The sequence below is a fragment of the Sceloporus occidentalis genome, unplaced genomic scaffold (assembly GCF_023333645.1).
Source record: "Sceloporus occidentalis isolate IW3139 unplaced genomic scaffold, rSceOcc1.0.p SCAF_30, whole genome shotgun sequence".
Taxonomy (NCBI): Eukaryota; Metazoa; Chordata; class Lepidosauria; order Squamata; family Phrynosomatidae; genus Sceloporus; species Sceloporus occidentalis.
This window is the reverse complement of record NW_028317010.1, coordinates 1,265,876-1,285,848: the sequence shown is the minus strand read 5'-3', so window position 1 is coordinate 1,285,848 and position 19,973 is coordinate 1,265,876. Positions and strand designations below refer to the sequence as shown.

General features: G+C 41.2%; 2 protein-coding genes across 2 annotated transcripts; one reads left to right on the top strand and one right to left on the bottom strand.

The window, feature by feature from the left end:
• The first annotated feature begins 3,749 nt into the window (after positions 1 to 3,749).
• LOC149298877 (NADH dehydrogenase [ubiquinone] flavoprotein 1, mitochondrial) lies at positions 3,750 to 12,857 on the top strand. Its single transcript, XM_089486957.1, has 10 exons — positions 3,750 to 3,842; positions 4,160 to 4,239; positions 4,336 to 4,506; positions 6,598 to 6,781; positions 6,909 to 7,098; positions 7,306 to 7,518; positions 8,258 to 8,424; positions 10,661 to 10,742; positions 10,838 to 10,983; positions 12,774 to 12,857. Exons 1-10 carry the CDS (start codon positions 3,750 to 3,752, stop codon positions 12,855 to 12,857), a joined length of 1,410 nt encoding a protein of 469 aa, XP_089343083.1.
• A 233-nt stretch (positions 12,858 to 13,090) lies between these two features.
• LOC149298876 (mitochondrial coenzyme A diphosphatase NUDT8-like) lies at positions 13,091 to 16,343 on the bottom strand. The gene is made up of 4 exons (XM_089486748.1): positions 16,337 to 16,343; positions 15,732 to 15,856; positions 15,541 to 15,618; positions 13,091 to 13,312 (listed from the first exon to the last, which is right to left on the bottom strand). The coding sequence occupies exons 1-4, from the start codon at positions 16,341 to 16,343 to the stop codon at positions 13,091 to 13,093; spliced, it is 432 nt and encodes a 143-aa protein (XP_089342874.1).
• Between the last annotated feature and the right edge of the window lie 3,630 nt (positions 16,344 to 19,973).

Here is a 19,973-nt window from a genome sequence, read left to right as displayed (position 1 = left end):
CAAAGCAGTACCAAGAACTCCAGATCTATTTGTTTGTCCTCCTAGGAGTCTTGGAGAAGTAATGGTGGCCAAAACTGTGAGCTCATCCACCAAAAAGCTCAGTATTCAGGGATCCTGACCCCATTGTGTGCAAAATACATAGGCACACATCCACAACAAAAAATGAGAGAAAACATTAAAATAGAAGTGCCATTACAGCCCAGCCAGTGGCTGGCATTTAAAAAAATGAGTGCAAGGAAAGGGCTCATTATTGCATTCATTACTGTGTTTTCCTCAAACATTCGTTCATCAACAATTTCAACTACATTCTTAATAAACTGTACTTTAGAAATACGAGTATAGTATTTATGTATTATATTTTATTTTGTCATTTTGCTGGTTTCCTAATGTAATAAGTGAATGTGAGAATGAAAAAGAAAGTACATAACTGTCCAAAATGAATATTTAATATTTATACACTTATTAATGAAACTGAAATGTAGTAAGCACATAATTAAAAATAGTGTCTGATTTTGGTCTGCAAACATGGCCAATTGACATATTCAAGCTAATTTCAATGTGTCCCCAGACATTTAACACACCTCAGCATCCTGTGTGTGGCCACATCTCATCTCTTATTGCCCTGGGGTCAGTGAGTTCACAATAAAAATGTTGTGTTAGCAGGATCTTCCTCTAATTACTATTCCAGTTGGGTGAGAAACTAACATTTTACACACTTGGGTAGTCTGTAGGGTTTCCAGTGCAATACAACAATTTGTTTTCATATGTAAAGTAGCGCCTACTGTGTACATTACCATGCCACAACTGGGTTTGCTTTGACGTGGACATCTTGAAGTTGTGTATCCCCCACAATATGTTACATCACGTTAACATACATTTACACCAAGCTACAGCGGAGGAGATCAGAATATTATGAATTATACATCTGTTATAAAGTACTAAATAGACCCTACCCATTACATTGGCTAAATCAGAGCTGGAGCTGGCTGAAGGATATATTACAAATAAGCACCATTTCTACCACTCTATTGTTACTCATCTTCACAGATTAATCAAATTTGATGGCAGACTTTCATCCTAGTTTGAGCCTTAATCTTGTGCTTTAGCCTTATGCCTAAATTCTCACACTGTAATAATCTCTACACATTTCACTACACCACAACATTTTAATACCAACTTAAAAAAAAAAAAAAAGGTTTTAAATAGTCTTAGACTATGCCATCTTGTGCAAGCATTGCTTTTCCTATAGAACATAAATCTCTACCGTACTTTTTTAACTTGTACATGTTTTATAGGATAAGAAAGTGTGTAATAAAGATTAGTCCTTTAGTTTCTATTTATGATGGAAGTGTCATAAGGTAATACCGATATGTATTTCACAAGGATATGTCTACTGTAGTCAATGGCATTATACATTATTCATGATAATCAAACCTATTTTATTGAATACCCTAAACTATGGGGGGGAAATCACACATTTAAGCATTGGCTGCGCAGTGCTCCGAAATTATGCCACATCTGTCCCAAGCCAGTACATGATCATGAGCCAGAGAGACAGGCAAAATAAGTAAAAGAAAGATATAAGAAAAATAGAACATTTAAAGTAAATGAAAATGTTATAGAAATACGAGGTGGATTTGAAATCAAGGCAAGCGAACAAATATATTTTGGTATTATTTCATATTTATACAGGCTGTGGATAATATATATATATATATATTAATATTTTTCTAAAAAACGTTTCTTATAAAATAATGTCTTACATACATGAATATGGAAATATATATATGAACATTAAACATATTGACTCCAAGCAAAGAGCGGCTGAAGTGTAGTAAAGAGAGATTTGGGTCCTAAAGATGGACAGTTGGGATGTATGAGACCGGCACCGTGGGCACGTTAACTGTATGGGCCAACTAGCGGGCGTACCCTGTGGGCTCAAAGTGCCCTGTCCTCCACTTTACATAACTTCATATAAGACTGAAATTCACAACGCAATTCGATCACATAAAATACTTTTAAGAGAAACATGACGTGCATAGCAACGCGCTTAGCGTCACCAAAATAGTCACGTGACGAGACACGGAAGCAAATGGGTATCGTGTATCAAGTATTTAGAACTCTGACATAAGCAGGTCATTGGAACCGGAAGGGGAGGAGGCTTGTACTGCAGGGTTTTCTGCTGAAGGTGACATTATTATATGTTTTATAATATAGTAATTAATGAAGTAGAAGTTCACTGCTGGTCACCGGGTGATGGCAGGGTGTCAGACACGAGGTTTGGGGGGTATATTGTTTTTATTTTATATTGTTACATGTGTTACGCAACAAAAAGCGAACAGCTCCTTCTGTAGCCCAAATTAATAGTTCCTACGGTATAGTTTACCTAATTGACCGTTTAGGCCGGTAGTGTACCCTGCTTTTCGGGTACGGATATGTTTAGTGTGTGCAGTTAACGCCGTTCGTCCCTGCTCTGTGCCTACGTTGTGTAACGTGAACAGTTACATAACAATCGTGTACATTACCATAGGAAAATGTTTTTTCATATCTGGATTCTGATCTTTTTACATTAGTGTCCCGTAGCTGTTTATTTACCAAAAGGGTTAATAATGTGTTGGTCCCATGTCCTTAGCCTAAATCCACTTTGAAATTAATGTTGATTACCGGTATTTTCAGGAGGATTCTGATTTCCCCCCTGCTGAAATCAATACATGTAAAGAATGCTTTATATTATATGTCATTATTATATGCCATGCATTATCAAAAGTTGATAATTCTTTTCTCGGCTCTAAATATAAATTTTTGGTTCTTTTGCGGGAATTGTGTCCATGTTCATGCATTGATTACTTTTCTGCCACTGATTTGCTGCTTTAGGAAGCCAGATGTGGCACATAAACAAGACCACTGAGGGAAAGGTGCACGACAGCCTAAAAGTTTACCCTTCCCAAAAATCTTTTTTTTTTTTTTAAAGCAATATTTTGCTATTAAATGCATTAAAGTATTGTTTTTACCCCATGCAAATGCTTGGAGGGGCTACTTGCAATTCCCTGCTCCACAGCTTCTTGGACTGTTTTCCTGTTTCCCCAGCACCTTGACTTTTGGATGTGTTTGGCTTGCATTTTATGCCAGTGACATTTCTGGGGGATGTAACGCGGACCCCCACCTATTGATTTGCCGCAAGTGGCAGCTCCTTCCTGCCAGTGATTGGCTGCTTCATTGAGCCAAAACCGTTGGGAAAATTGGATAGCAGATGGGTTGTGTACAGCTCTGGAGTTTCTCCTAAACTTAAATGGCTTTTATTCTCCCTCTACCCCTATACATGTCCTTTTAATGTATGTTTTTGTGTTGGTAATGTTGACCAGGACATTAAATGTCCTTTTAATCATGTAAATCCTTTTCTAAGGGGGACAGCAGCTTTAATTCAAATTGAATCCTTATTGAAGTTTATGTTGCATTTACCAACATAGAGGCTGGCTTGGGAAAAGTTCAAATGAAAAGTAACAGGGTAATGATGCGATGTACAAAAACATGCATTCATGATTGAAATTTAGTTCCAGTTTTCTATATGAGACTGCAAGAGTATGTGAAAACCAAAATAATGGTTGTTTGTGATTCTGTCTTGATTGTCTTTTTTTACCAAGATTTTCTTGTCGGTTATTATACTGTTACGTACCAACATTCCCTTTAAAACACTAAATATTTACTTATGTTTGTACTGCTTTTTTTATAGGCTATCAATTGTCAAGATGATGCTCTCGCTCAGACAAATCTTACGTTCGCCTGTCCCTCCACCTACATCAGCTCTAGCAATTTTCAGGTTTAACTCCACTGGTCCAGAGCAGGTGATATATATACATATATATAAATATATAGAAAAACTCCATAATCTAAGGCATTAGAGGGTGATGAGCCTGGTAATTGTGTGGTTCATCAGGCTGTGCATATGCCAACCTGGACTTGACTACAAGAGGATGATTCAGGTGGCTCAGCTAAAGCTCATGGTCCTTTGCTCTTGGTGTACTGGGCTGAGCGAGCACCTGCTTGCCCACTAACAGCTCAGCCTTGCAAACCTTTTAACAGAAAGTTCAGGATTTTAAAGAGAATGTGGCAACATTGTTTTTCTCTGACACTAAACTAGAATCTTTTCTTGTTTACTCAGGCCCCCAAGAAAACAAAATTTGGACCTTTGCATGATGACGATCGAATCTTCACAAATTTGTATGGGCGTCATGACTGGAGGTGACTACTATAGTTTACGTTAAGTTCTTTCACATCCTATGTCTTACATTTTGTGGACATTTTATTCCACTTTAACAATCCAAACTTCCTTTGTAGACTGAAGGGTGCCCAGAGCCGTGGAGACTGGTACAAAACCAAGGAGATTCTTTTGAAGGGAGTGGACTGGATTCTTGGAGAAATAAAGAGTTCAGGTCTACGTGGAAGGGGTGGAGCTGGATTCCCAACGGGCCTCAAGTGGAGTTTTATGAATAAACCTTCTGATGGCAGGTAAATTTGTTCCTTATGGACTTGATATGGGTTCCTTGTTTAGTTTATGTGTATTACTCTGTCCTGTTCTATAAATCCCTCCTCGGTACCCAGAAGACAATATTTTTACCCGTCCAGAGTGTTTGGACCTCTCTCTTGTTGCTTTTGTTTTGGGTTTTTTTTTTTGTTCTTCTTGCATAACCACTTATCAAAAGGTACTGTGGCACTGGATCAGTTGGTTTAGCTTGCGTGTTCCATTGCATACGTATTTTTAACAGGAGAGTTATCCTTGTCTTGGCCTATGCTGGAGTAGGTTTCTCCACTGCTGCTGTATTTTTAGTGCTGGCAAGAACTTAATCTACAATTGTTTTCAATGTTATGAGTATGCATGACATCTATCCCCAGAGCCTTTGACCAACCTGAAATCCACAGGGTACACATACACTTTGAAGGAACCTTCACCCCCTTCTGACCATGAAGGGTTTTCTCAAGAGCCCGTATAATTGAAAAAGGGTGGAGAATATACAGAGGATTCATGTTTTTTTCCTGTCAGAGACGTGGCAAGTTAGTTTCTGAAATACGATCCATGCTTGCTGGCAGGGTATGAATGTTAACATTTCCTGTTCATCAAGCTTCTTGGAAAAGGAAATACCCTGAGCTGAAGTTGAATGAGAAGGATAAAGTTATTTTGATAAAAAGTAGAGCTTCAAAGAGGGCCATTGACTTGCCAACTGCTTACTTCAGACCTGGTTAAGCCTTAGCTAGGTGGAGTGCAGGCACCTGACTTGCTACACAATTATACGATCTGCAGTTAATTTTAACTAATGTAACAGTTCATTTTAATCCATTCTATTGTTAAATACATGCGTACCCTTTAAATGTATACACTATAACAAGCGGGTAAATTCTTGGCGTTGTGTGTGCGCGCGCATATATAAAATAAGTGTCTTTTGGAGTGCCCAGAAGTCAGGTCAGCTAGAGCTTTAGAGTATGCCTTTCGATTTTTGTGACCTCTTCAAGGTGGAGCAGGAATCTCTTCTTGAGAAAGCTACTGGAAACTAGTTGAGGCTACCGCAAACTCAAAGGATCAAGTTACTTTCTGTGGATTTGTCCTCAAGGGGGACAGGTGCAGTCTCAAGTCCACCAGGGATAAACCATACTCCCTTAATGACAAACTGGCTTTAGGAGGTTCTCATCTTTTTATAGATCTAAAAAATAAAAAGAGGGCTTCGTATGCTCCGCAGAACTCAAGGATGCTAATCTCCATGTTCCAATCTGACCAGCCGATTCCACATTTCTGAGAGTGCCCCTGCCTCTATGCCTTTACACCTGCCACTTTAGGCCTTGCCACTCAGCCCATGATCAGCCCCTCATATTTTCACACAGTTACTGGTGGTGGTAGCTTCCATCCTGGGGTGAAAAGGTATTATCATTGTTTCCAACCTCTGATATTATGAATACAATATTGTATATTTGTAAAGTATTGTGTTTAGCTGTTTCCAACGAAATTAGGACCCTACACGTGTCCTTCACCTTTTGAGGGAGTTCCGGAAAAGTATTAGAGAATCAGGAAATTGTCCCAAATGCGGTTCTCCCGAGGCAAATTTGTATCGCTGGTAACAGTAGTATGAAAAGATAAAATACTTCCGGAGTGAAGAGAATCTGTTTGGGATAGTCTTGGGTTGTCCGTTACAGACCGTCTCGTCTGAAACTGCAATTTTAGCAGTGGATGGAGATAGATATACACACCATAAAAATCTATAGTTGATATGTCACAGGCCAAATTCTAGTTTAGTTAATGCGGGTTGTTGAATTGTTCCTTTTTTTCTGTATTCGATTGAAGAAAAACAAAAATTAGAAAATAAGACACTAACTTTTCCATCATCATATAATGGTTTATTTTTGAAATGTGTCAATATCAGATCTATCTCCTTCTACTTCCTAGCAAACAACCTGAGCTCATTGCAAGACAAGTTATGCCCACAATCTATGCTTATATACTATACATAACAACATGATTGGCAATTTTTATATGTGTATGCTGTTTTTATTTCTGTCTAATAAACGGTTAAAACAAAGATGTAGAACTATCAAGTATCTTCTTCTATTCAGGCCCAAGTATCTTGTGGTAAATGCAGATGAAGGGGAACCTGGCACCTGTAAGGACAGAGAGATCATGAGGCATGACCCTCATAAACTGGTGGAAGGTTGTCTGGTAGCTGGGCGTGCTATGGGAGCACGAGCAGCATATATCTACATTAGGGGTGAATTCTACAACGAGGCTTCTAACTTACAGGTGTGTACAAATGAGATAGATAAGAACAACCAACGTAGCATATGAAATGGAATGTAAGGTGCTTGTTGTTATTATACTAAAGTTTCCTGTAAACCTCAATTTGCAAATGTCTCTTCCATTTGGTCAGGTAGCTGTGCAAGAAGCGTATGCCTCTGGGCTGATTGGAACTAATGCTTGTGGCTCGGGATACGACTTTGATGTCTTTGTGGTAAGAGGAGCTGGTGCATACATCTGTGGGGAAGAGACTGCTCTGATCGAGAGTATCGAAGGAAAGCAGGGAAAGCCCCGCCTGAAACCTCCTTTTCCAGCTGATGTTGGTACGAAAATCTTCCGCTTTCTTACCAATTTTGTGGATGGAGTCTTTGTTTTTGACACAAACTCCTCTGTCCCATTTCCCATACAGAATAGTTTGCTTTTGCTCAAGTTAATTAATAGGTACTTTGTACTTAGACTGTCAATAAGTATAATAAATATATACTTGTATTTGTATCTTCATATAATATATATTTTTTTATTTTCTTTAGGTGTGTTTGGCTGTCCAACAACAGTTGCTAATGTGGAAACTGTTGCTGTGGCTCCTACCATTTGCCGGCGTGGTGGAAGCTGGTTTGCTAGCTTTGGTCGTGAAAGGAATTCTGGAACTAAACTATTCAACATATCTGGTCACGTAAACAATCCCTGTACTGTTGAGGAGGAGATGTCTATCCCTCTGAAAGAGCTGATTGAGAGGCATGCAGGTACTAATAATGGTAGAAGACAAGGGTGCCTAAACGTGTTTGGATATCAGTATGACATTTTTGCAGTAGAGTCGATTGCATCATAATAAGGGAGTAGGTGACTAGGTGGAGTATGGACTGAAGGACGGAGTAAATGAGAAATGTCTTGCCTTACATCACTAGCACTTTTCATGTGAAAAATCTCTTCTTCCTTACCTCCCCTGTATGAAATAGTTTTACAGTATAAATCAGTATTTATAAATATAAAATGTTTAAAATTTTAATTTTCATAGTTATACTGTATGAAATATGGTTTGTTTCCATCCAAAGCAGAGGCCTATGAGGTCCCAAAAGATGGTGTGATACTGCTTTTTTATGTTGGTTCAATAAAAGATGTCCTCTTCAACTAAGCTCGCACTGGTTCACATGACAAATCACCGCAGCAAGCTTATTTTGTGCAAAGAATAAATGTGCAATAAGATATTTTCCTTACATAAGAACGTATGCAGATATCGGGTTTATGAGCTCTGAATTGCAGCTTAGTATTGGAACCCCGATCAGGTGCACCCAAGGGAGTAATTCAGTCTGCACTAAGCACGTGAAATGTTTGTGTAGCCCACCAGTCGTTAAACCTCCCTTGGTTTTAGCACAAATGTTTGTTAGGAAGTTGGCTGAGCATCTGTGGTAGAATAAGTGGTGTCCTTGTACATTATTGCACTTGGTCATCTGGTAACCATGTGTGCCTGTCTCCTTCATGCAGGTGGAGTCATAGGGGGATGGGATAACCTGCTTGCGATAATCCCAGGAGGCTCATCTACACCCCTCATCCCAAAATCTGTATGTGAGACTGTTCTTATGGACTTTGATGCTCTTGTTCAAGCTCAGACCGGTCTTGGGACAGCAGCCATTATTGTAATGAATAAATCGGTAAGTTCTGTTGTATTTTTAAGGGAATGAAATTCATCACTGCTCGCTTCCCATTAAGAGTGACATTCAATATCGTGTGTCACTGTGCCTGCTCTCATTTTGGTTCTCAGTGGACCAAAAGATATTTTTTGGTTGAACACATTTTAATTAAAGGGGAACCACTGCTTTTGTTTCTCATTGCTTATTTATTTTGTCCCTCATTCTTGTATTTTTCTGTGTGACCCTACAGTAAAGTGTTTTTGCCACACTTGTGTCCTTTTTTTCAGCCAGACTTTGGACTTCAATTAAATTATTGGGTTGCGTGTTATGTTGCATGTGACTTAATTGCTTATCTTGAGGGCTAGTGTTTTGGTTTTTTTGTAATATGTATTAAAGTGTAAATGTGGTGGGAGTTCCCCTTCGTAGTATTAAACGTATACTTTATGTCTAAACCCCTCCTGTGGGCCAAAGTGCTGAATTCTCTGGGTTCATTTGTGAATCCATCCGTAAGGGGTAAATGCATTGGTAGTGCATATACACACATGTGACAGTGGTACCCAGGCCCGGACTGGCCATTTGCCCGGTGGGCCGGGCCAGGGCAGGGCCACAGCCGGGCCAGCCCAGGCCGTGGCAGGGCCGGATTGATTTAGGGGATAATGGAGCTGCAGCTCCAGGCCCCTACCTTTAAAATAGGCCCAGTCAGGACCGGACTGACTGGGCCTATGCGGCCGTCCTTAATGCAGGGCAAAAGGGGCACCTGCCCCTTAAGCCAGCAGCAACTGCGACCGGGCCCGCTACTTACCTGGCAGACGCGCGTGAGCAGCGTCTCTTCTACCGCCAGGGGGACGCAGGAATCCAACGGAACCATGTGACGTACGTCACGTACGTTACATGACCCTGCTGCACATCTGCTTCTCCTGTGCAGATCTGCAGAAGTTTGCGAGCGGCGCGTACATCATTAGTTCAGGTAAGGGGGTGAGGGAGGCTGTATGGAGTATGTGAGATTGAATGAAAGAATGAATTAATGAGTATATGTGAAGGAGTGAGTGAATTAATGTTTGTGAATGAATATATGTAAATGAGTATCTGAATGAGGGAATTAATGAGTATCAATGTATGAATGAATGTCTGAATGAGTGAATAAATATTTGTGAAAGAGTGAATGAATATGTGTGTGTGATAGCATGGATGTGTAAGGGGGGGCAAAGTTGCCACAGGCAGGCTGTTTTGGTGGCAAAGTTGCCACAGGCAGGCTTAGTGAAACCGTCTTAACCGACTTTATTCAAAGAAAGCAAAACAAAAAAGCAACGTTTCGGCCAAACGTTGCTATTTTTGTTATGCTTTTCTGTTTTTGTTTTGCCCTTTTTTCCTGCTAGCTCCCAGCTTCCTGGGAGTTGAGTGCTGAACCATTCCTTCTTTTTTTAACTGTCCTGGTGTGTGTGTGTGTTTGGATGTCAGTGTGGCAGAGCATGTCCTGGTGTGTGTGTTTTGATGTCGGTGTGGCAGAGCCTGTCCTGGTGTGTGTTTGGGTGTCGGTGTGGCAGAGCCTGTCCTGGTGTGTGTGTTTTGCTTATCTGTTTCCTTAATTTACAGTAGGAACTATTTCATTTTTACTCATCCAGAGATAAAATGCCCTCCTGAATTTGTAGTGACTTCAGGGGACAAAACATTCAAGGCCCTGAAATCATTTAGTGGAAAAGATAAGGTATTGTGTTATTTACTCTATAATATTTTTTTAAAGGATTAGTTGTACTAAATTGTGGCTTCAGGCTTCCCATGTTGAATGACCAAGTATTATGTATATGTATGTACATATATGTTTTTTCATAAAAATGGGCTGCTCAGTCTGAAATGCCCGGGCCTATTTTTTGTCCCAGTCCGGGCCTGGTGGTACCTGACCTCAGAAGGTAGATTCCGGATAAATGAGCTAATAAAACGGATTACCGGGAAAAATGTGTGCAATTTGTTTTAACATCTGGACAACAAATAAAAACACATGCTGTAACAAAAATGGTTGGAGTGCTGAGAAACCTGAAAACCATTATGGTGGTCTATCCCTGGAACCAAGCTCAAGTGCTGTGCCTACGGTATTTACCTACTTCTCTTATTCTTCTCTTGGGAAGTTCTCACCGTGAATCATGTAAGGGTGGCATTTTACCTTTGCTATTCTTTAGCCGGTTTAGGAACATGCGCCAACTAATGTCTGATATGGTTAACTCACAGGCTGCTCATTATTTTCTTTTGCATTGTTCTGAAGACCGACATTGTCCGTGCCATTGCTCGTCTTATAGAATTCTACAAGCATGAGAGCTGTGGGCAGTGTACACCATGCAGGGAAGGTAAACCTTTTTTTCCCCTCATTGCTGGTCTCTTCTAATGTTTCTGTTCAAATTACCTTTTTAATACATCACCATTTTTTCTCTTTGCTATTTAGGTGTTGACTGGATGAACAAAATAATTTGGCGTATGTGTCGTGGGGATGCCCGTGTGGATGAGATTGATATGCTGTGGGAGATAAGCAAACAGATTGAAGGACACACTATCTGTGCTTTGGGCGATGGAGCAGCATGGCCTGTGCAGGTAATATCATCATGCTTCAGCAATAGTTGTGCATAGAAGCTACATTAACCTCTTTACTGAGACTTCAGCATTTTTACACTGTTTCCTTAACCAAGATTATCCTTTTTAATTTTTCATGCACCTACACAAATTTATATATTTTTTCAAGGATAGATATAGCTTCCTTTGATACAATTATCCGATGTATAGTCCAACATTTAGTATGAATAATCCATTAAAATAAAATAATGGGGGGGGGGCATTTTTTGTAATGTTTTTTTAATGGGGCACAAGATGGAACATGCGTGTTGGCTTTTCCAAACTTGAAATTTTATTGAAGCCTTTTGACCAGGGTATTTCACTGGGAGCACTTTAGAGATTTATCATGCAACCAGTTGGTCACCAATCCCTGGCAAAGGAAGCCGTAGCGTAAATGTTTGGTAGGATTGTTTGCACAGACTATATGTAACTCCTGAAAAACACACAAAAATGTTTTCAGGTGCATCCCCAGATTACAGAAATATCCCATTTAGAAATCTGCAGGGCACGCAAAATGACACGCTCATTGTACTACGTAACGACACACAGCATAATGGACGTAGACACAGATATAGGGTTAAATGATGACAGTGTGACAGGATGCTCTGCACCCCGACAGGGTACTCCCCCCAGAACACACTTCCTCCTGCAGGGACACCAACCAAACCCCTTAAACTCCAAACAAAACCAGCGTTGTAGAGAGAAGGGTGATGCCGCCTCACCGGATCTGCGTTGGCGCTTTGGCTAGCCGTAGTTTAGCATATTCAGTGCATGTACTATCCTGGAAAGGACAGTGAGTTATTGTAGCAGACCATCCCAAGCATCAGACAGCACTAATGTTGAGGTGAAAACAGGACCGAGTTTATTTGGAACAAGCACAGCTGTTTATATACAGAAACATAACTGGATTAGGAGTATAATCCCATCACTTTCAGAAAGCCCGCCGCCTTCATGCAGTTCTATGGCTAGCACTACCCACCTGACAAAGAGTCATTATTTCGAGGTGATCCTGAGAGAGCGGTGCCAATCCCGGGGTACTAAGGGAGAGCTCATGGTCCGAGGATGTTATATTCCAAAAATCGAGTTGATCCGGGGGCGGGTATCACCGCGGTTTGTCGCAGCTGTACAGTTCTGGCTAGGGTCCCCATCAGGCGCATTGAGCATTTCTGTGCATATATAGATAGCCCCCATGGCTGGCTAGTTCATAGGAGTCTCGTTAGAGCAGACCAGTTTCCCGTTTACCTTGTGCCCCCCAATAAGCATAGGGTGACTTAGACATAAGAGGGGACTAGGCAGGTGGGTGTCTCCCATGTGTACTCGGCCTCAGGGGGTGACAGTGACATACACTATACAAACAGTGTAGATAATAAAAAAACAATCAGTTATTACAGCATTTTGCCCCTTATGCACCTGGGTGTCACTCCCCCCGATGCTCCAATTGGGGGACATGACATCACCGGAAGCACCATCATTTTGGTGGAAGTTCTAGAGATGTGGACAAAGATAGCAGATTAAAGAGAAGGGAGATGATAACCGATAGAAGATGCAGAAGTAGTCGGTAGAGAAACACTTAGAGTGTGAGTGAATGTGGGCACCAGGGAACGTAATTGGTTACCCGAAAATAATGGGGCCAAAAACAAACTGAAAATGTGATGTTTGGCACATGTCTGGTATGTAGTAGTATCACTGATATGTAGTAGTATTGTTAACTGTGCCCTCCCCAAAAAATCCTGCTGCATACATAGAATAATTTGTTTTGTGTTACTTTTCAGGGTTTGATTCGTCACTTCCGCCCAGAGTTGGAGGAACGGATGAGACAATTCAATGCAGCTAAGAGGGAGCAGGCCAGCAGCTGAGAATATACACGATAATGCTCTTACAATTGACGTTATTTATAAGAATACATAACGCATGACTACCATGTAGCATCTTGTGTGTTAATAAACCAGAAATTTGGTTTAATCATTTCTGTGAATAAGAAGTTCATTATAAGTGTTTGCAGTTTAAAGGATGCTAATGTTTAAGATTATTCATAGTTCAGAATTGGTAAAGGTTGTAGGTAAGGATTAAGCAGTAACATGCATGTTTATTAACGAGTCCGAGATCCATGCAGAACACTGCGATATATGCCTGGAAGCAGCAGTAAGAGTGCAGAGTCTGTCATCATTGCCGTGAGTCCCCAAACCTTGTATCCCAGGAGGCGGAAAACTGGTAATGTGTACGAGTAACGGCCGTGCTGACGGAAACTTGTGTACCCACGGGCTGCGTCCGTACAAGCAAGAGAAATGGGCAGCGTGAGAAGAGACTCTACCTGGGGAGGAGGGTAATAGTCATTAGCTCTGTTAAATGAACAAATGGTACATGTAAATCTACAGAATCTCAAGGAAGTGAGAGGAGAATTAACATTTCTATATATACTGTATAAGAAGCTCCTATCATTGTTCTAGCAAGCCAGTTTGAGCATGGCTCTCCTTACCTATATGACAGCTGTTTTACAGTTACTGTTGCCAATGAGATTCACCTCATTTTTAATGCCAGTTTTGAAGGCTGGTGCACAAAATTAATTGTAAAAAAATAAAGTATAAATGTACAGTTACAGCAAAAAAGTACATGAACCCTTTGGATGTGTTCATCATTAGATTGGACGGTCATGTCACAACAACAGACACCGTCTACTTCGAATAATCCATAAAACCTACATTTTCTTGTTTGTATTGAACACACCATGTAAGCATTCCCAGTGCAATTCATATTTTTATTAGCAATAACCTCCACCAAATGTCTCTAGCAGTTGCACACCTGCATAGCAGGAGGGATTTTGGATTATTGCTCTTTACAAAACCTTCAGAAATATTCTTGCAGCATCTCAGTCGGGTATTTTCTTCTGCTGAAACCTTTCTTGACTACGGTGTATCAGATTATTGTCCTGTGGTATGATCCAACTTCAACTGGCGGACAGATAGCCTCACATTCGTCTGAAATGCCTCGATAAACTTCTGTAGATCATAGCAAGCTGTCCAGGCCCTCAAGCAGCAAAGCATCTTCAAACCATTATGTCGCCTCCACCATACTTTACAGCTGGGATTTTGATGTTGGTGGGTTTTTTTTTTGTCCATACATAGGATTGTGTGTTCCTTCCAAATTCAAGTTTGCCTTTTTCAGCAGCGCTGTGGAATAGTCGTGCTCTTTTATGAATGTCAGCCATGCAGCAATGGTTTGTTTGGACAGTGGTGGACTTCTGCCTTCATTCCCACGAACGCTGTTTTTCTTTATTGTTTTACGTACGGAAGACTACTTCTTGACCTCATTGAGCATCCTGTGCTCTTGTAGTCATCTTTGGACGACGCCTGTTCCTAAGGAACATTTTTATATATGTTATAAGGCAGTTCTGACTAACATCTCGCCTCATCGATTGGAGTAGACGTTAGCTCATTGCTGAATCCAGTTAACTTTTGGAGAAGTAATTCGCCTTATAATGTTTATATCAGTTGTTCCATAAAGACATGAAAACTAATGGTGTATTATTAGTTTAAGCAGACTGTGTTTGTTGATGTGACTTAGCTGTAGATAAGATCAATTTTAATAATCATATATGCAGGAATCTATTTGTTAGATCTAACAGTTCCAGCCTCCCGTGGGCTGCAGAATTCTCCTTACTTTTTTTTTTTTTTACTACAACGTGAATTTAACCTGCCCTGCCACTAGAAATTTTTAGTGCCTCGATGTGAAACTATCAGGGCCGAGTGCCAACAGGAAGAAGACACACAGACCCCAGTGAGGTTTAAACAGGGATGCCTCATGTGGTGTCCTTGAATGGAAGGACACTGCACTGAAATAAAAGTGCAGCTGTTAGTACCACTCTAGCTCCATGGGGCAGTGCACCGTTGGCATCCACCTAGTGTCACCCCAACGACCCCCCCCCCCCGGTCCCCTCACTACTCAATTTCTAACACCTGTGCATGCATTGCAAATTTGGCAGACCATCGTGTTTGGCTGTTTCACTGAAAGGAGTACGAAGAAGATACTGTTTGCTTCAATGATCCCTGTGAATCTTGTAAAGAATCTTGAAAAGACCTCACTGGCAGTTTCAATTTTCCCCATTCAAGTCCCAGGGGCTACAATGGAATGAAGCTGGGACATGAAGGCCCAACACCACTTGAAAGATACAAGTGAAATATATCTGGAGCACTGATACATCAAACATTATGCTTGATACGTATCCTCCATGTGAGCACCATCTGAACAACCAATGCGGCATTATCAATGATTAGACACACACATATCATTAACTAATATACATCACACAATGACATACCAAAAACCATTATATAAATTAGAACAATTCAGTATGGTCCATATGAAAAAGTTTTGGAAATAATAGTCTAAAGCTAGACCATTTATTGTTTGTTGTATAGGATCTGAAATAAGACAAGACCAACATCTAGAACCTCTACACTGGACGAAGAAGAAGTAAGGCCAGATAAGAACATAGTTAAGTAACCAAGATAGAACTCTGGGCAACCCATTTGTTCTACTTACCTCCTTTGGGTTAGGATTTGGGGCCAGATCCTCCAGGGGCCCTATATTGGCCAGTACCGGGACAATTACCATACCAGTCTATAAAAACAAATGTTTAAAAATTGATTTTCAGACAGCATAGAAAACAGAGACACTGCGGTCAAATAGAACCTATAGCTGGAGCTGTGTTACATTTTTTAACAAACGCTTACCCAATCAGTGATGGGCTTCATGGGTCCCCATGCTAAATCTGGACTCAGTGTCACCCCCAGTTCTTCTTGTGCTTCTCTCAGTGCTGTGTGTACAATGTCCCTGTCTGAAGCATCCCGTTTGCCTCCTGGGAAACTTAATTAAAATTTCAAAGAAAAATAAAATCTCAATATAATAAAATTTCATACAAATTGCTATTAATATTAGGCTGAGCTTCAGAAAGATATGAGCCATAATAAAAAAAGCTATCCTGGAAACATGAAAGAGAGGTTTTACAATACACTTCCTATGTTCATCATGACTGAAAGGGGCCTTGCATTTTGCCCTCCTACTGAACACTTTTGGAGATCCGGATGGGCCTTGATTGGCCATAAAAGACTAATGTTGGATGGGCTTTGTACGCATGGTTTGTATATTGCTCATGTACCTTCTGATATATTGTAGAAGTCTGCTTACTGACTTCTGTAAAACAAAACAAAAATTATATCCCGAGACCATTCCCAATCCATTTCAATTTGTCTCTTGACCTTCCTCCAATTAATTTATACATCCTCTTTGCCTTCACATTAAGCCCTCAAATCCACAAAATAGGTTTCCTTTAACTTACCTGACATCTCCCTTATGTCTCCCCCGTAGCTGTGAGGACCGTAAAGTATAAAGGAACGATGGAACCCCTTTTAAGCTGCATAAGGTAACCAAAACACCCGCGGATGCTACTTTGGGTACAGTTGTCCTACTTAGGGTTTCTCGGCATCGCTGCTCTGTCTCATGAGAAAAGTCATAATTGGGCAAGTAAGAAAAACCCCTTGCTTGGTTCGGCTGGAAGTGACTGATTTTTGCTGAAGAATGGATTCTCTGTAATGAAATAAATGTATTGAATTGTAATGTGATAGGGAGGGTTAAAAAAAAAAATGAAAAAAACATATGAAAAAATAAATGGAAAACTTAAGAGGAACATCTTTGGTGTCTATTTTAACTAAACTTATTTGGCGTGAATGAGAACAGTTTTGTGTGAGGTAAACATGTCATTAAAACCAGTATTTCATATGAATCCATCCATCTTTTGCTCTAACACATCCATTGTTCTCAAAGTACATTCCATAGGCAAATGTACAATAATGTAAGGATCAGTATGCAAGCATGCCTAAAACCCATATGAGCATTTGGTATTAATATAAATTAAGGACGTCAGGAAATTGTTGGCAAAGGGACAGTTGCCCCATGGCTGCTTTTATTTAAGGATTGTGGCTAAACATTTCTCTGTCTCTGTGATAGAATGAGCTGTCATACGGGGCTGCAAGGTACTCAAAGATGGCTCCAGCCTGGCAGCCAAACAGGCAGGAACTCCATTGTTAAACTTATCCCATTAACAGGATGGCTGCCAGGGGGAGATTCAGCAGCTAAAGGGGATTAAAGGTTGGGTTGTCTACATGTACCTGTTTATGAATGTTAATTTATGTTAATGAAGTTTTGTGGATATACGAGTCTATGTTTTATATCAATAAACTGTTCATTCCTGCTGTACTCAATTCAAGGTAGTTGTGTGTCTACTTATTGGTACACATAGCAGGGTTCCAAGGTGCGCATGCTGACTGGTGCTGGAAGTGATTCCGGGGACAACAGGAGGATACATCTAGGTGATCTCTGGGAGTTACTACAGCTCTCTTGGTCAACCCGTTACAGTCACTTTTACTTGCATTTCCACATCCAGACAGGTTACAGTCTTGTTACTTGCTCCTGGGGCTGAATGCTGAAAGCACTCATATATACAGTATGTATATGTATGTATGCAGACAAGCAGATTAGTTACAATTTTGGCGATCACCAAATTTGGCGATGCATATGAAGCCAGGAAAAGAAGGCCAGATGCCCCCCCCCCCCATGAAGCGGACAAAAACAAACCAAAATGCTCAGAATTTGTGGGCCCTTTCACTTTACACTCTCATTCTCGTTCACTCTCTCACGCTCTCGAAATGATTCCCTGCTGACTACTTTTGCATCTTTTTTTTCATCTCCTCTTTTCTATTTTCGTCCGCATCTCCCCGGACATAACCTGGCGCAAACCTCGATGGAAGGACGTTACAATGCGTTACGATTTTGGCAGAAGTTCACCTTAGGGCAAAATGGTGGCACTTTGGGCGACATCTGCTCACCCAATTGAAAGATTAGACAGAACTTAGGGCGGTGCTTCTAGTGACTTCCTCTTGCCCAATCCTCAAATCGGGTGGGAGAAAGTTCATTTTAGGATGCTGCAATTTCACTCCAGGTTATGTCCGACCCTGCTATCAGGTGAGAGGACATCACAGAAAGCACCACAATTTTCCTCTAAGATGAACTTTCGCCAAAATCCTGGTGCATTCAATAATGTTCTCCCATCCATGGAAGATCAGGATAGGGGACATCGGTGGAAGTTTGCGCCAGATTATGTCTGCGGAGATGCAGAAGTGGTCAGCAGAGGTAGGGAAACATTTAGAGACTGAGAGTGAATATAGCACAAGACAGGCACATCAGGATGGTGTAAAATTCCATAATAAGCCTAAAGACACAAACTCTAGGCATAAATACATATGCCTGCAAGTATGCCATCTCTGCAGCACCTAGTTTTGAGGACTACAAGTTTTATCAGTATTGTGGCAGAAGGTGAAGCACATCTCCAAAAGATTTCAGTCAATAGCATGTTCCAACCATCCCGGAAGCAGCATCACTGGAAAATGACCCAGCTGAACAATATCCCTGTTTAGCTGTGGACAGTGTAATCTGCTGCCAGAACACCATATTCCAGCTGTTCCAGCAGCCAGAACACTACTCCTGAAATGTATTCTAGGTGTTCCGGTGGACAACGTTCCTGCGGTCAGAACACCATGTATGGAACGTTTCAGCTTTGCAGCAGCTGGAACATATGCCTGCAGCATGTTCCAGCTGTTCTGGCAGACGGAAGTAGATGCTGGAGTGCGCTCTATCTGGCAGCTGCAACACTGTCCTGCTGGTGTACACCAGCTGTTCTGTCACCTGGACATAGCCTCCATAGTGTAAATGGGCTTGTTACAGGGGATATTTCTGATCTCATCACCCTCATCAGTACCCTGGTTTTGCAGCAGGTGGACCACTACAACCCTGGACCCGCCACCTAGGCCAGATACTTCCCTGCCCCACAGCCCCAGTTTTCACAAAACAGGTCTGATCTTAGTGTTGTCCCCGGTGACTCTCCCACCGTCCTGCTTTGCAGTCAATGGGAATGAATGGCTGGTTAGAGAGACCTTTTGAACTGCTGAATTAATAAAGGTCTGAAATATCGCATCTTCCACATAGAAGGTGGTTGTTTGGTAAGGTGGGCTGGTGGCCATGCTGTGCTCTAGCAATACCCCAACAGAGCTGTCTATTTTTGGGTGTTAAAACTAATCAACTCATTTGGCCTCCAGTATCATCTATATGCAGATGATACCCAAATCTACCTGTCTTCACCTGATCTCTCTCCATCTCTCCTGTCACGTATTACCAATTGCTTGTCTGCTATTTCTTCATGGATGTCACAACACTACCTGAAACGTAATCTTTCTAAAACTGAACTCATTATCTTCCCTCCATCCATCTCCACTCCACTCCCTGAATTCGCTATCACCATTAACAACACAACTATCTCTCCTACTAACCAGGCCCGATGCCTTGGGGTCATCCTTGACTCAAACCTCTCCTTCATCCCTCACATTCAGTTCCTCGGCAGATCCTGCCGCTTGCACCTAAAAAAACATCTCTCGTATCCGCCCATTCCTCAACCAAGAATCCACAAAAACTCTGGTTCTTTCACTTATCATTTCCCGTCTTGACTACTGCAACACTCTTTTGGTTGGCACTCCACTGTCTCGACTCTCTCCTCTACAGTCTATCCTAAATGCCGCTGCTAGGCTTATCTTCCTTGCACATCGCTCCTCTTCTGCTTCCCCCCTCTGTGAAACCCTCCACTGGCTCCCAATTACCTTTAGAATTAAATTTAAAATCCTGGTACTGACATATAGGGCTCTCCATAACACTGTTCCTCCATACATTTCTGCGCTCATTAGCAAATACTCTCCTACTTGATCCCTAAGTTCTTCCCATGGGCTAAGGCTCTCCTCCTCACTTTTTACCTCTTCCTTTACCCGTCTACAAGATTTCACTTGAGCTGCCCCATATCTCTGGAATCTACGCCCAAGGAAACTTCAGCATTCACCCTCCCTCCATCTAAAAACTCACTTCTAGAACTTCCT

What these genes read in the sequence shown, in the direction of transcription:
- LOC149298877 (XM_089486957.1), top strand. Translation starts at nt 3,750, where the DNA reads ATGCTCTCGCTCAGACAAATCTTACGTTCGCCTGTCCCTCCACCTACA. An exon ending in ACTCCACTGGTCCAGAGCAG is followed by an intron (nt 3,843 to 4,159) that starts GTGATATATATA and finishes TTGTTTACTCAG; the next exon opens with GCCCCCAAGAAAACAAAATT. An exon ending in TATGGGCGTCATGACTGGAG is followed by an intron (nt 4,240 to 4,335) that starts GTGACTACTATA and finishes CTTCCTTTGTAG; the next exon opens with ACTGAAGGGTGCCCAGAGCC.
- LOC149298876 (XM_089486748.1), bottom strand. An exon ending in TGAAGCCCATCACTGATTGG is followed by an intron (nt 15,619 to 15,731) that starts GTAAGCGTTTGT and finishes TTGTTTTTATAG; the next exon opens with ACTGGTATGGTAATTGTCCC. An exon ending in CAAATCCTAACCCAAAGGAG is followed by an intron (nt 13,313 to 15,540) that starts GTAAGTAGAACA and finishes CCTCCTCCCCAG; the next exon opens with GTAGAGTCTCTTCTCACGCT.